A 14,041-nucleotide genomic window follows, 5' to 3' on the forward strand; every position below is an offset into this window, starting at 1 on the left:
CTCACAGTTCACCACCGTGGGTTAGCTCCAGCCTTCACCTCGAACCCGCGATCCTGTTGTGGTGGATGTTACACTGCTACAAAATAACCCTAGGAGGGAAAAGAAAATTGAAGAAAGGTTGCAATGTGCTCTTGTGGTAAGGGTTGTTAACTCAGATTCTGGGTTCAAATCTCTGGCAGACCTAGGGAAAGGCACTTTAAACCTATTTCTTCACATGATTCAGGTGAAAATGAGTACCTGGCTTCACAGTTCAGTTATGAATGCCCTTGCAGTGTTGGATTGCTACATATACATACAAAAGACCTGTTAAACCTAACCTTTGCACATCTAACTGTAAGCATTGTTTAAAAACTATCTAGTGAGGATGCCCAACTGTACTTGGTCAGGTGGTAGCAAGTTCCACTCTACAATAGTTCTAGGGAAAATTGAAGTTTTAGAGTTTTTGAACACCTAATTTGGTTGGTAACACTGGTACTTGAAGGCAAGAACAACATTCCTGCCTTTCTTAACACTAAGGAATTTTCACGGCGGTCGGTTGCTAGGCTAAAAGTCGCATTACTAGGGAGGTATCGGGTTACAGAACGTGTTCGAACGTGGCCGCGCGGGAGTCCCGGGGGCAACGGGTAAAATTTGAAAATAAACAAAAGTACTTGGAGAGAGTAAATACTCGTCAAAATAAAATGTAATAAGTGATTTTGTTTACCTCAAATGTTATTCTTGCACTGCCTTTGCTCCACTTTGTGTACATTTGCTTCCAAATGAGATCAATTTCGGATTTCAAAAAGGGTTCACGAGAACCAAACAACTGATTTTAAGAGGCCCCGAAAATTAGAAATAAGGTTAGATTTTGGGATTTTTAAAAATATTACAGTAAATTTAAACTTTCTGTCTTAGGATTTTTTTATTCTTTAACTAAAACTCGACTTACAGTCAAAAGAAGAGCTAAAAACGCAGTGTTTTAACTTTAAATACCGATAATTCATAATCGCGGCCATATTGAAAAAATCCCTAAGACAGAAATCTGCGGAAATCGTTCCTCTTCCAAACAAGCCCTCAATGAGGTAATTTGAGCGATTTTTGGGAGCGGTTAAAATACCATGTTTGCACGCATGCTGTGCCACTTGGATATGGGGACCTGGATTTTAAAACAGCGTCAACAAGAATTCTGACCTTCAAGGTCACCCACGATGACGGCAGTAGCTTCGTTACATGTTACATATCCACAATAAAATCACGGCATAGATGTAATATTTTGAAAACGGTTCATATTTGTGGAAAGGTGGATTTTTCCTGTTCCGTGGTTCCCAAGTAAAAAAGGGCTTGAAGTGGCCGGTTGTAGCGACTTTACTGTAAATGACCGCGGGTAACCCCAGATCGAACGCCCGCTCTATTCGAATGACGTCATATCGAACAAGATTCGCGGGTTCGGGGGATTCGATCTCCATAGTAGCGGAGTGGGACTTTTGGGCCCAAATCTGACCATCGTGTTTACAGACGCTGAACATACCATCCCCTTCTCGAACGTGAAAACGCCGACATCGCGCCCGTGGTGGATGTGGTTACGTCTCATGATGGGGTTGGCGTAGTTCTTCACCCAGATCCCAGCCAGCGCATTTCCACTGATCTCACAGTCTTCAACAAAGCCCTGCAGTTAACAGCAAAATATGTGTTATATATCTACAAGGCCAATCATTTATGTAAAACCTTTTTGTTATTTCAGATGTTCAATTCAACAGGAAAATTCAAAACTCTTCTTCAATGATATTACACATTACCACGGTACATGACCATATGACAACTTGAGATGCTAATTGCTTTGAACTAAGTAATCAAACATCAAAGCTATTAGCATAGAGCTACAGTTAAAATATCGTGTAACTTCAGGGATCTCCCTTAAGGATGGAATGATGGTGCTCCCCAGTTATGCCGTAATCCTGGGACCATCATAGTGATTTTCAAAAATTTCTCTTTACAAATCTCTTTAAAATATAATTTTTGATCAGGTAAGAAGCCAAACATCTAGGAAATGGCCTCAAATTGTTTAAATTGTCTTTAAAAAAAGAAAAATGATTATCCCAAGCACTATACCGCTCTAAATTTCCGGAGAGATCCATAAACTTGACAAGTAAAAGGAAGAGTACAGAATAAAGCAGACCTGTGCATGATCTGTGACGTAGAGTCCCACGTTCTCACAGTCGCTGATGTTACAGTTGCGGATGGTGGGCTGGGCACCGCTTCCTGTCACACACACCGCTGAACCAACTGTCAGACAGATGGACAAAACTCAATTAACTCAAACATCCAATCAGCAGAGTCTGTTATGACTGAGAATTACATATAAGATTGGGATATGAAGCTACTGTAATTCCTGATTTTCTCATGCTATTTTTATGTGAACAGTTTTCAGTCACTTCTGTACTATGATCTAATCATTACCATTACCAAATTGTTTAGTCTTTCACACTCTTCCAAGCACTGAAAAAATGCAACTCTGTACACCTCAGATATTCCTAAACCCATTAACAATAGAGAATTGGTAGCCAATTAACAGCTTCCTCAGTGTTATAAAGGTTAATCACCAAGCAAGTTGACAGATGGTGCTTCACCACTGGGGCAAGGTTGACAACCACTCAGGACAAGCGGTGAAAGTGCTGTAATGCCTGATTTTTTCATGGTACTTTCATGTTCGCTGTTTTTACAGTCACTGCAGTACTATGAACTTATCATTATCATTATCAAATCATTTGTCTTTTACCCCTCTGTTCCGTGAACATGTCCATTTTCCTCAGAACCTGAAATTTTGTTACGAAGTGAAAGCAGTAGTTGACAGACCTGTGGAAGAGCTGCGGATGATGGAGTTACTGATGATCGGTCGGCAGTTGGTGTTGATTTCCACCGCGTGGTGCGCATGGTGGTGGGTGGCCGAGGAGTCTTCTGGGGAAAACTATGAACAGAAAAATAACAAAAATTAATCAAACCAAATAGTGCCAATTAATGTCTTTTGTTCGGTATCTCTGATTCATATAAGAGTCTTGCAAGCAACCACTAAACTGCGCTGAAGGTACATCAATCCTAAGTCATTATCAAAGTAAGTTGATACCAAGTTGTATAAAAAAAATACAAATCTGGTTTTATTTAAAAATTACATTGACCAACAAAGTGTATATGTGTGTAGCTGTCTTCACAATAGCAGATTTTGGCTGTGTACATCTCTGATGCAAGAACACACAACTACATCAGTACATGTACAAACACTACAGGACTTTTCAACTAAAAGAATACGGATTCTTTGGAGGAAATAATCAAGTACTCACTCTGATTGTCATAAATCCTACAAAAGCGTCCTCGCATCCCTCCATGAACACAATACTGGAGTCTCTGGTGTTCTCTATCACCACATGTTCAGCCACCTTGCCTGGAGCTGTGGGGAAAAATACACCTAGACATCAGCAAAGGACCTTTGAAACATCATTTGTCTGTACATCATAATCTAGAGGACAAGGATTTGACACAAGAGAATGTGTTCACTTTTGAGAAAGTCATCAACTGTCAAAAGAAAGACTTGCCAAAAATGCAGTGCACACTCTTAGTTTAAGTCGATGAAGGTTAGACATTTAGGTAATACCAGTAAGATACGCCAAGAAATAGTTACTCAAGCAACTGCATATGATGTTGGACACCGTCTCCAAAATCATATCCAGTTGCTTGAATAACTGTTTCTTGGCACTCTTGGTTTAGCTTGATGTTATAAGATAAGTACTTCATATTCTACCATCTCCAACACTTTGAAACTTTTGTATATTTTCTAGTTTTTTAATTAAAATGAAGTTCTTCTGCCCTCACCTGCCCCGATGATGGTGACGGGAGATTCCACATAGATCCACTCGTCCTGGTAGATCCCAGAGTGGACGAAGATCAGACCTTCATGGTGACATTCATTCACTCCTCCCATCGCATCCTCAATGGTGTCATAATACTGCAAGGAAAAAATTCTCCATTGAGCATACGTATCTTAGAGATGGTTTAAGTACCAAAGGGCTGGTTAGGGATGACCTCTTTGATGTAAACCCGGAGGTCCTGTGTTTCAGGAGAGCTACACCTCGAGTATGTTGAAGATCCCACCACACTTATTGAAAAGAGTTGAAAAGAGGAGCTCTTCCCGATGTGAGTAGTTCAAACCTCACTGTCTGGTATTACATTAAGACCTACAATACAGAACTGGTGTGTTACAGATAAAGGCAGTTTATCAGTTATGCAACCAACAAATACCAATTAAACGTGACACTGATGATATCAACATGAACATCAAAAATTACAATCAGATGGATTTTTCTACGCATAACCTTTGACTTGGGCTATTTTCAAAATGATGAAAAAATGAAAATTCCAATGAGCTTTAGAAGCATAGACTAACCTTTTAGGTAATTTTTTCCACAGTACAAAGACATATATACTGTGTATTGTACTCACCAACATGTGTTCTCTGCCCTTGTAGCGGTCAGCATTGTTGTGATAGTGTTCAGCATAACCAGGCTTTACGTGGACACCTTTGTACTGTGTAAAACACAGAATGGTACAGCTAATAAGTAACTTCTATAACAGGAGTACCCTACACAACAATCTAATACATACAACAAGGAAATACAGCTTGTGTCCATGGAAGTTGTTGGTCCTTACCAATTGGCGGAAGCTGTCCTTCCATGGGTTGGGACAGTTATATTCCTCTGGCTTCACAAAGTAGAATTTCCCATGCTCTGGATGCATCATGGGCTGGGTATATTCAAACACTGCTGTGTATAGATTTTTCCTGAAAAAAAAAGGAAAAAAAAAAACATTTGATACCAGGCATATGAGGTGGAAACAATGAAAAATTACATTTCGTAACATTTTTCTTATCACTATTGGTTTTTACCCTTCTTCCTGCTGCCTAACCCCATAACCAATATAGAATTGGGAAAAACCATTGCATGATGAATAGATAGATCATTTATACAGATATGTCATTTCATGACAAACAGATCATTTATATAGATATGTCATTTCATGATGAATAGATATATCATTTGATCGCTATTGGTCTTTAACCTTCTTCATGCTGCCTAACCCCACACAGAATTGGAAGCCAAGTGGCTATTTCAATATGCTAAAGGTTAAATATTCAATGGTACAACACTAGAGCTGTGTACCTAAACAAATTTTAGGTACAGGTACAGGTACAGGTACACAGGGTTAGGTACAGGTCCGGACCTGAACCTGTACCTGAACAATTCGACCAATTTATATGCTCTTCTGAACTCCTTCAATAACAAAAAAAACATAAATAAACTTGATAGTTAAGGTTTATTCTTTGTTTATGGCGAATGTTCAGATAAAATATAGGCTATATATATGTTTTTGTTTTCATGAACACACTGTCCTTACACAGGGACCCATTGTTAACCAGTTATTTACACATTTGAGGTCACAAATAGGCATAAAATTGGTGTGAAATTGTTTAGGTACAGTACCGGTACTGAGGGATTAGGTATTTTGGACCTGTACCTAATCAATTTTACCGGTACAGTATCGGTACTGCGTACCGGTACACAGCTCTATACAACACTATCACATACGTTTTGTTCACCTTCTCCCTGCTACCAAATCCCTCAACCTATACAAATTTGGTGCTAAACAGCAACCTCAGCAGGGTGAAGGTTAAGGACAATAAAGAACAAAATGCTGTTGTAAGGAAGTTGAGAAAGAGTTGTACCATATTGTGGGGTCGTTGGTGAGGGTGTTCCAGCGCTTGCAGACCTGCGCAGCTCGACACAGGTCCTTCTCCTTCAGATAACTCATGATCTTCAGCAGGACCTCATCAGGCACCTCCTCCTGCAGCCAGCTGATTAGGGGGCCTTGGCAGACAGACACACACACAGTTTAGATACAACTTAGGGGGCCTTGGCAGACAGACAGACAGACAGACAAACATTTTAGATACAACTGAATGAATTTAAAGTATTTGTCATTGGATAGGTACCCAACAAAGAGCATTCAAGCCATGAAATCGGCACTAAAGGTCCTGAACAATAATTCACTTTTATTTACTTTCAAGACTTACAGAAGCTTTAGAAAAGGTTGGTACAAAGAACGTAGTAGTTCATTATAATACCAGCTGGTACAAAAAAAAAAGACTGGGATTTGTAAAACTAGCCTTTCTTTCACCTATGTTTCAGAAAGTATTGGAGGTAAAAAATTAACTAGGCTGTCTTCTAATGCAGACATTACTTCATGGCTACACAGCATACATCACATAATTACATTCACACACAAAAGCAGAAAAAACTTTTTCACTGATGTGTTTCTGCTTTTATCCAAAAGCTAAATATTTAATCAAGACCCATAAAATATAAACAATGCTGAGGCACTTAAACCTCTTTAACCTCTAAAAAAGTCATCCAATTTTTCAACATAAGGGCAGTCCATTAATTGATCTCTAGGTGGAACAGAAAAAGAACTTGTATGATCTCTTTGTGGTACATATAATATTGATGCTTTTTTTAAAATCCAGTATTGGATGATGATGAGCTTCCTTTTAAGTTTACATTATCAAAATCGTGTATGATTTCTTCTCCTTCACTTACTGAAGGAAACCAGAGACTGGCTAACCCATTAGTGCCATTCTCTACAGGCACCACACCATCTCGGCACCCATTGTGGCTGGGATAATGCGATGACAAATTTGTCGTTTCGGTTCTGGAGCACTGCTCAAAGCAGTGGGGCATGCCCGGGGAGGCATGCAGCTGGCCGGAGAGACATTGTCCACCCCTGACATCTGTCCACTCTGCTGACCGTCCCAGCTGACCCATCCCCAATCCTCCTCTTCCCTAATCCTTCTGCACACGTTTACTTTACCGGTGACTCATGGTGCATCCAGACAGAGCACGGTGGGAACAATGCCTATTCATGTGTCATCATTCGGTCCTCTGGAGATAAATTGATCAATCGCTGCAGCCTCCTGATTGGCCACAATACAACCCCTAAAGATCTTGTTATTACAGTATACCAGCCCAGATTTAAACCAAAATTGATTGCGTTTGAGCCCTCCATTCTTCATGATGAACCGCCGATATTGACCTTCTAATCTTAACAGTATCTTTGCATCAGTTTTCGATGAATCCTCCCATGGCATCAGCTGCTTGTTAACAAAAGGTATACCCAGTGGACCTCATAAGTCTCAATTTTAGACCAATCTCTTCATTAAAAACTCAAGGGGTGGAGTGGTGGGGGGACCAAGAATTATGACAACTGGTCTCTGAAGCACAGTAATTCTGCAAGACATTGTAGAAGGATCATTTTTCACAGCAATTGCTTTAATTGTTACCTATTTGTTCTGTGCACTTAGAGATTTCACTATGTGATAAAGGGCACTCTTGGATGGCGCGTTCTACCTAACTAGCTACGGGCAATTTTACCATGACTTGGTCTAAAGAATGGTGCCCAAATAAGGTACTAATATCCATGAGGTTGTAACCAGGAATTACAGAGGTTTTATTTATGTAAACAGTGAGGTCCAACTGCACCTGCCTGTGCTCAAGTGATAGTAAGTTTTGACTTTGGTTGGCTCACATCTCCCCACAAAAGGAACGATTTCAATCTTTTTGCTACAACAAAGTCTCTAAAAATGCACCAAATTTTACCAAGTAAGAGTATTGCTGGTACATTCTGTACACTGTGTTTTATCAGCGTTGTAGTCACTCATTCATTAGTCCTTAATTAATTAGGGAAATCCCCACAGATTCCAGCTGTGAGCTGTGCTAGGTTAACCGTACCGTGGTCTTGTTCTGGAATGGACAGCCGTGAACGCTTGGGCTGGCGGACAGGTAAGCCTACGTCACTGTCATGGTCGCTCTGCGCCCCCGAGGCAGGTTGCTGCTAACGAGAAAACAACGTTCTAGGCGTGAAAATCACTGCCTCAGATCCCCTTTGAAGGGCCTGTATTATCTACTGAGGCTCATCTATAACAATAAAGCTGTAATGCATATTCAGTACAGCCACACATGGGGCACCTTTGGTCTTCAGGTTAGCATGGGAGTGCTACATGTATTGATGTAATCAACTTTCCTTCCATGCATATACCAAAGAAGGATTAGCCATACCTACCCACACATGCTTCATACATGCTCAAATATCTTTATACGTAACTGAGTATGCGTCATCCCTTAAATCTTAGACACACGCTTTGACAGCTATTTTTGATTTATATTACATTTCTATTTTACAACAAACAGAATCATACTGCTCAAAATCAGAATCTAATTTATTTATACACATATGCATTAATTTCTATGCTATACTGTATACAAACAAAATCAGCCTATCAACACTGCTTTTTCAAAGCACTAGTAGATAACTAAAGTAACTTTGACAATGAAGAAGATACTTTTTTTTACATACAATTGTGATTTGTCAGTAATTGTTCTTTAGTCCTCCATGTTAATCTATAATCTAATATGTCTTAAAATGCTACAAAAAAATGTACGAAACATTCTTTTTTGCAATAATAGAAGATCTCCTTCTTACCAGTCCCGCTCGACTTTTCCTGCGCAGCCTGTAGGGATGACTGGCCTCTACAGTACTGCTGGTTGCTGATGTTCTAGAGGAGGAGGGACCTGAGAGACAAGGGAACATCATGATAAAGTGTTTGTAATCAACTTCCCTAATCCTACCCTACAGACCAACTATACATCCCATGGCATGGGGATTTGGAATAATCAATGTTTTTTATCATGTAAGTCAATAGTCGCAGCTGTACATTTTTAAAAACACATTGCAGATGCTTGCAATGGACACTTTCAGAATACCGTCTTCTCTTCTACGATGGTGCTAGGATGGAATGGGGAAAAACACTTGACTTCAACAAAAAAAATTGAAGCAGACGCGAGGAAGCAAATCTCTTCATCTCACCACAAGAGAAGCAGATGTACAGAAAAAAAATACTGAAGAAAGGTGTGACCCTTTAGTCTCCCACATGCCTCCATTCTAGTAGTAATTCTGCTAACCCGATGCAGAATCTAGCTGCTGACTGATCTTGTGCAGATGTTGCTATGTGTAATGTGATTATCGTAGTAAAATACTGCCAGGTGCAAATTGAGGTGCAGGCCCCTGGGCATTGAAGTACCCCCAAAATTACACTGCATCAAATTATTATGCCCATCGGATCATTATTTTCAACCGCACCACTGCAAAAGAAACACAGCATTTCATTTTTGTGGGTTTAAACTTCAAAAGCCGAGTTACCAATGCTTTAAATGTCTAAAAGAAGGGAAATACAATCTTGACGCACTTTTCCCACTGCACCTAGGTCACTTCCAGGTCAACAGGAAGTCAGTTTTAGGGCATGGCATGGGTGCCTATTTTGCTAATCAATAAATTTTTTCTGGAATTTTCACCTTCTAGACAAACTGCATGCAATTGTAGTGCTCTGCTGTACAGTTTAACCGGCAGGGTTTGCTTCTACAGCTACAAAGGCATGCCTGCAGCGTGTATTAAGGTGTGGACACAGCCCAGAAATTCTTGTCGGCATACTCAGCCATTGTCAACCATAGTAGAGCACAACCCCTGGCTGTCGCAGTTTCGCATGCACCGTAATACGTTCGTCACACACATCATCTGACGCCGTGATGTTGGTGAAATTTTGCAATATACAATATGCTTGTTTCGTGTAGAGTTTGTAGTGGAGTCCCTGGTGGGAAGAGGCCGCAGAGACATGCATGAAAACACAAAGCACACGCCGGGTAATGCGATATTGGGACCAGACCTAGGCTCGGCCGGCCAGCCTGTGGGGCCAGAGGTCTGCGATTTGTGCAAAACAAAGGCATGTAATTCGAATGGAACACAACTGACCACAGCCCCTACAACCCCATAGATAACTGCTACAATCTAACGAGGAGGTACTGAGACTAGCCGGGGATATAGGGGCAGATAAAAAGAAAGGAAAGAGCAGAGGAAGAGCACGTAAATAATGGCCGCATCTCGCGGATCCGGCAACCCAACCAACAAGGCCCCGCATAGCTAGGCACAACAAAGGCGAGGAGACCTACCCGCGACGGGAGCCGAAACCGTGGCCGATTTGGGCCTAGGTCTTCTCCGTGTCCTTTTCACACCAGTCCGCGTTGAGCTCATCACTACTGTTCAAAACGTTGGTCCCAGAAAGTCCAAAAATACGGTAAAATCGCGGCGAATGTTTGCTACATTCACAGAGTCGCCATTTTCAGGATCGACAGGAAGAAGGATTGATATGAGAAAGAGGCTGCCGCCGATGAACCAATCCCGGCGATCGTTACAAACACGTGAGAAAATAGCGTGCAGATGGACCAATCACAGAGCTCGTAAGAGGCGGTAAAAACAAGCACCATGATAAGCCTTTCATGACAAAAGTCGGCATTTCTAATGAATAGTGTGGAAGGAATCTGTCGTATCTGACAACATGTGGGACAAAATATCATGACCACCTCCTCTCTCGTGTTCGGGCAGACCATAGCGGGTCCACCGCGGGCCGTGACTGAGCAGGATCGGCGCTTGATCGCGGCTGTGAGTGTGTAAGAGTGGGGAGGGGGGTACAGCTGGCCAATGTCACGCTTCCATGTCTTTACTTTAGTGTTAGGTGTTGCAGGGTGTGGCTGGCATTGTTTGCAAACAGTAATATTACTCTGTAGACTTTCAGCCCATTTTTCACACAGAAGTATAAGCTGATTTATTGTCAAAATATGGTAGTAAGGATGGTCTTACCTATATTTTTTTTTATTTGGACATATTTCAATGTTTAGAACTTTTATGAAGTCATTAAATTAATTAGAGGCGGTCTCCACATATTAAAGGACATAGGGGTAGACAAGCTATTCTACTTTTCTGTAATTTGTAGTAAAAGCAATCTAATTTCCCATCATCCATAATAAGGAGGTTTGAACAATATGACTGATTTCATAGTTTGTACATTACGGTACTAGTAGTACATTATTGTATCACTTGTATATTAGGAGTTTTGCTATGTATTTCCAGGCATTCTATGAATATGATTCCGGACAGAAAGGATATCTGAACAGAGAAGATGTCAAAGTGGCCACAGTTTCCTTGTTTGGATACAAACCTTCAAAGGTGGATCAGCTTTTCACATTGTCACTAAGGCCTAGGAAAAAAATTATGTGTTGCCTGTAAAAAATTAGGGTCGGTAGATAGGGATTATATATATATTTTTTTACCTTGGCGACGTCTTTCTATATACACATGTATAGCTAGTGATCCAACTTATATAATGTAGTTTAACAAAGTAAAACTCGCATGCGGACACTTGTATTTTAAAAATTTATATTTGAAAACCGATTTTACAACATTTTCTTCACTCAGGTGTCAAATCATGGTGCTAGAAAAGGTTGATCAGCTCAAAAAAGTTATGTCCATTGTTGGGGTTCACCCCAAAAAAGGGTTGGCAGTTTTTTCTAGGGTCAGTTGGGAAACAGAAAACACAACATTTTTTTTTCTTAGGCCTAATATTAAAGCAGTACAAGTTCATGAGACATTCATATTTCTAGTTGCTGTTTATTTGATGTTCTTTCTTACCAGTACATACTGACTCTGCACTGCCTTTTACAGTTTGAAGTGGACCAGGTCTTTAAAAATGCTACAGAAGTGAATGGGCAACGTGGTGAGTATGGTTCGAGCACAAATACTATAGGAGTATGAAAGCTCATCTGTGTTGATATCTAAATTTTACATATTGAATTTCTTGGTTACGGACATCCTACGGATGGAAGATAAAGCCACAGGCCACATTTTGACCTCCATGAAAAATGGAGGTACATGTATTGTAACACCTTGAGCATGTTAAAGAATCCACCAGACTTATAAAAAAAGACTAGAGGTCCTTCCTAGTATGAGTGGATCAAACTCTATACTTCAGTCACACATAGCTTCGTTGTACTTACTGTACAAAACTGTGTTACGCCAAAAGGTCATTTATCAGTTATGCAAAACAAATTTTTGACAGTGTCCTCCTGCCTTGCTCAGGTGTAATTGCATCAGGTAGGTGGTTGACAGGGTTAAATTTCTTGTGTTCAATAACAGTAAGGCCACACCAATCTAATTTCTTGGTTAACGGATTCACCCGCTTCATTTTTTTCTGATTTGCAAATAAAATTAAAAATAAGAATTCAGAATCAACTGCAAAATACTCATATTTTGCCCTGAACAGTTGAAAACAGTTCTTTTCATCCTAGTTGTTATTCCATCTTTCAATGCAAAGGTATCATTAAAAGTTCAAAATTCGTTGTTTAAATTTTGAGCCAGCCTGGTGTGTTGACTTCATGGCTCCTATCGTACCATTTGGGGCCATAATAGGATGCCTAGGCCTGTTTTTATTTTTATTTTTTTTTTGCCTGCCCGCTCCATTATTTTTCGAGAAAAATCCGTTAACCAAGAAATTAAATTGGTGTGGCCTAAAAACCCCAAGTAAACTTTTTTTAGGAGTTTTAACACACTTCTTGCTGTTATTTTTTTATCATTGCACCATGGAATTTGTAAAGGTTACAGAGCAGAGAGAAGGTTAATCAAAAGCAAAAATATAGCTTATACTGAGCATTTATCCCATATCATATCATGTCATATTACCTCATGTCTAGATCATAGGGAGTAATTTGACCTTTATTGCTAGAGATGACAGGTACATTCACTCAACATTTTAATTCATACCTATGAGGTATAAGGTTAATGCACATATAAGTCTAGTCAAGTACATGTATTATCAGTGTAAAATCATACTAAAATGTGCATTAGAAACAACGGACACATGTCAATACTTACAAATACATAGTATTAGTAAGTCCAGGATTATCCATGGAGTCAGAACCCTCCTAAGTCCATGGATTATAATAATACATGTGTAATTTTCTGCCAGTCTACTTCATGAAGTATCTTTTCTGACTCGCAGACAAATAACTTTTAAAATTACAGTTCAGGGATCTCCCCAGAAATTTAGAACAGGATGGGGAATTAACTAGTTCTTCAAGCATACATGGCAGCATGTAGTAATGTGAGATACTGTAGGTATTCATGTGTCAACAATTTTCAGAACTGGGTTCCTGGTCAATCATATTATAATCAATTGCCTAAAGAAGAATTTTATCGGTACATGCATGCACATTGAGCACCATGTTTGTAAGTATGCATGTACCTCTTTCAACTACCTTGATGTCCAAATAAGCAATGTGTATTGAAAGTACAGAACATATATCCTTGCTTTAGCTACTGCAGTTTGTGATATTGTCACTATGTGGTGCTTTTAACGTTTGCTTGCCATTGTTGTGAGCTGATCAGCTTTCTTGTGACTATCATGACTTAATAGATTGGATTTGTGCAGTTAATTCATCAAAACAAAAAAAACTAAAAATGCAAAGTTAGTTTATTCTATCATAAACATGATAACAAGGCAAAGTAAACAATGTAATGAAATACAAGGAAAACATGCTCATATTATCACAAGTGCTTTGCATAAGATTAAGATAAAACCATAAGTACAATACAAAGCATGTCATTTCAGCACCATCATTTTCCTTTTCTGCCTTCTATTTTTACATCATAGGAATATCTTTAGGATTCATATCTTCAACCAATGTGCTATCTCAAAGTTGCATACACAAATATCATTTATTTAAGACACCCTACTTGAATAATTAAAACATTTCTACATGTAAGATTTGCTATTCCAGCATTTCCACGTTGTTACAGGACATCCATGTTGATGTACTTCTGCTTTAGTTTGCTAGGGGGCGATGTTGGACAAATAGCCAACAGAGCTGGAGTCTCAAAAAGTGACAAAGCTAGTTAGGGATGATGCCACTCTTACACCTTTAAAGCAGCATCTGCCTAACTAGTTTATTGTGTATTTCAAAGAGAAGCTCCACTAACCTTGTCACCTCCTACATCACTCCTATGCTGTGATGTTTAATCCATCAAAAAGGATATTGAATTTGGAACATTATTGCTGTAGATTAAATTTCTTCTGCATAAA

General features: G+C 39.6%; 2 protein-coding genes across 2 annotated transcripts in view; one reads left to right on the top strand and one right to left on the bottom strand.

Moving 5' to 3' along the window:
• LOC109488147 (F-box only protein 11-like) overlaps positions 1 to 10,288 on the bottom strand; it is a 16,280-nt gene extending 5,992 nt beyond the window's left edge. Inside the window, exons 1-11 of the mRNA XM_019792306.1 lie at positions 10,080 to 10,288; positions 8,560 to 8,648; positions 7,809 to 7,908; positions 5,750 to 5,891; positions 4,678 to 4,807; positions 4,471 to 4,554; positions 3,844 to 3,976; positions 3,315 to 3,421; positions 2,833 to 2,944; positions 2,156 to 2,262; positions 1,508 to 1,645 (exon numbers count right to left, since the gene is read on the bottom strand). Of these exons, the coding sequence (XP_019647865.1) occupies positions 1,508 to 1,645; positions 2,156 to 2,262; positions 2,833 to 2,944; positions 3,315 to 3,421; positions 3,844 to 3,976; positions 4,471 to 4,554; positions 4,678 to 4,807; positions 5,750 to 5,891; positions 7,809 to 7,908; positions 8,560 to 8,648; positions 10,080 to 10,161 (1,224 nt within the window). The 5' untranslated portion in view covers positions 10,162 to 10,288. The remainder of the gene's footprint in view (positions 1 to 1,507; positions 1,646 to 2,155; positions 2,263 to 2,832; positions 2,945 to 3,314; positions 3,422 to 3,843; positions 3,977 to 4,470; positions 4,555 to 4,677; positions 4,808 to 5,749; positions 5,892 to 7,808; positions 7,909 to 8,559; positions 8,649 to 10,079) is intronic.
• Positions 10,289 to 10,489: 201 nt separating this feature from the next.
• LOC109488165 (EF-hand calcium-binding domain-containing protein 11-like) overlaps positions 10,490 to 14,041 on the top strand; it is a 15,927-nt gene continuing 12,375 nt past the window's right edge. The window contains exons 1-3 of the mRNA XM_019792324.1: positions 10,490 to 10,577; positions 11,038 to 11,133; positions 11,629 to 11,680. The gene's annotated coding sequence lies outside the window, so the exon portion shown is untranslated. The remainder of the gene's footprint in view (positions 10,578 to 11,037; positions 11,134 to 11,628; positions 11,681 to 14,041) is intronic.

Source organism: Branchiostoma belcheri, unplaced genomic scaffold, assembly GCF_001625305.1.
Source record: "Branchiostoma belcheri isolate BF01 breed outbred unplaced genomic scaffold, Haploidv18h27 scaffold92, whole genome shotgun sequence".
Classification (NCBI taxonomy): domain Eukaryota; kingdom Metazoa; phylum Chordata; class Leptocardii; order Amphioxiformes; family Branchiostomatidae; genus Branchiostoma; species Branchiostoma belcheri.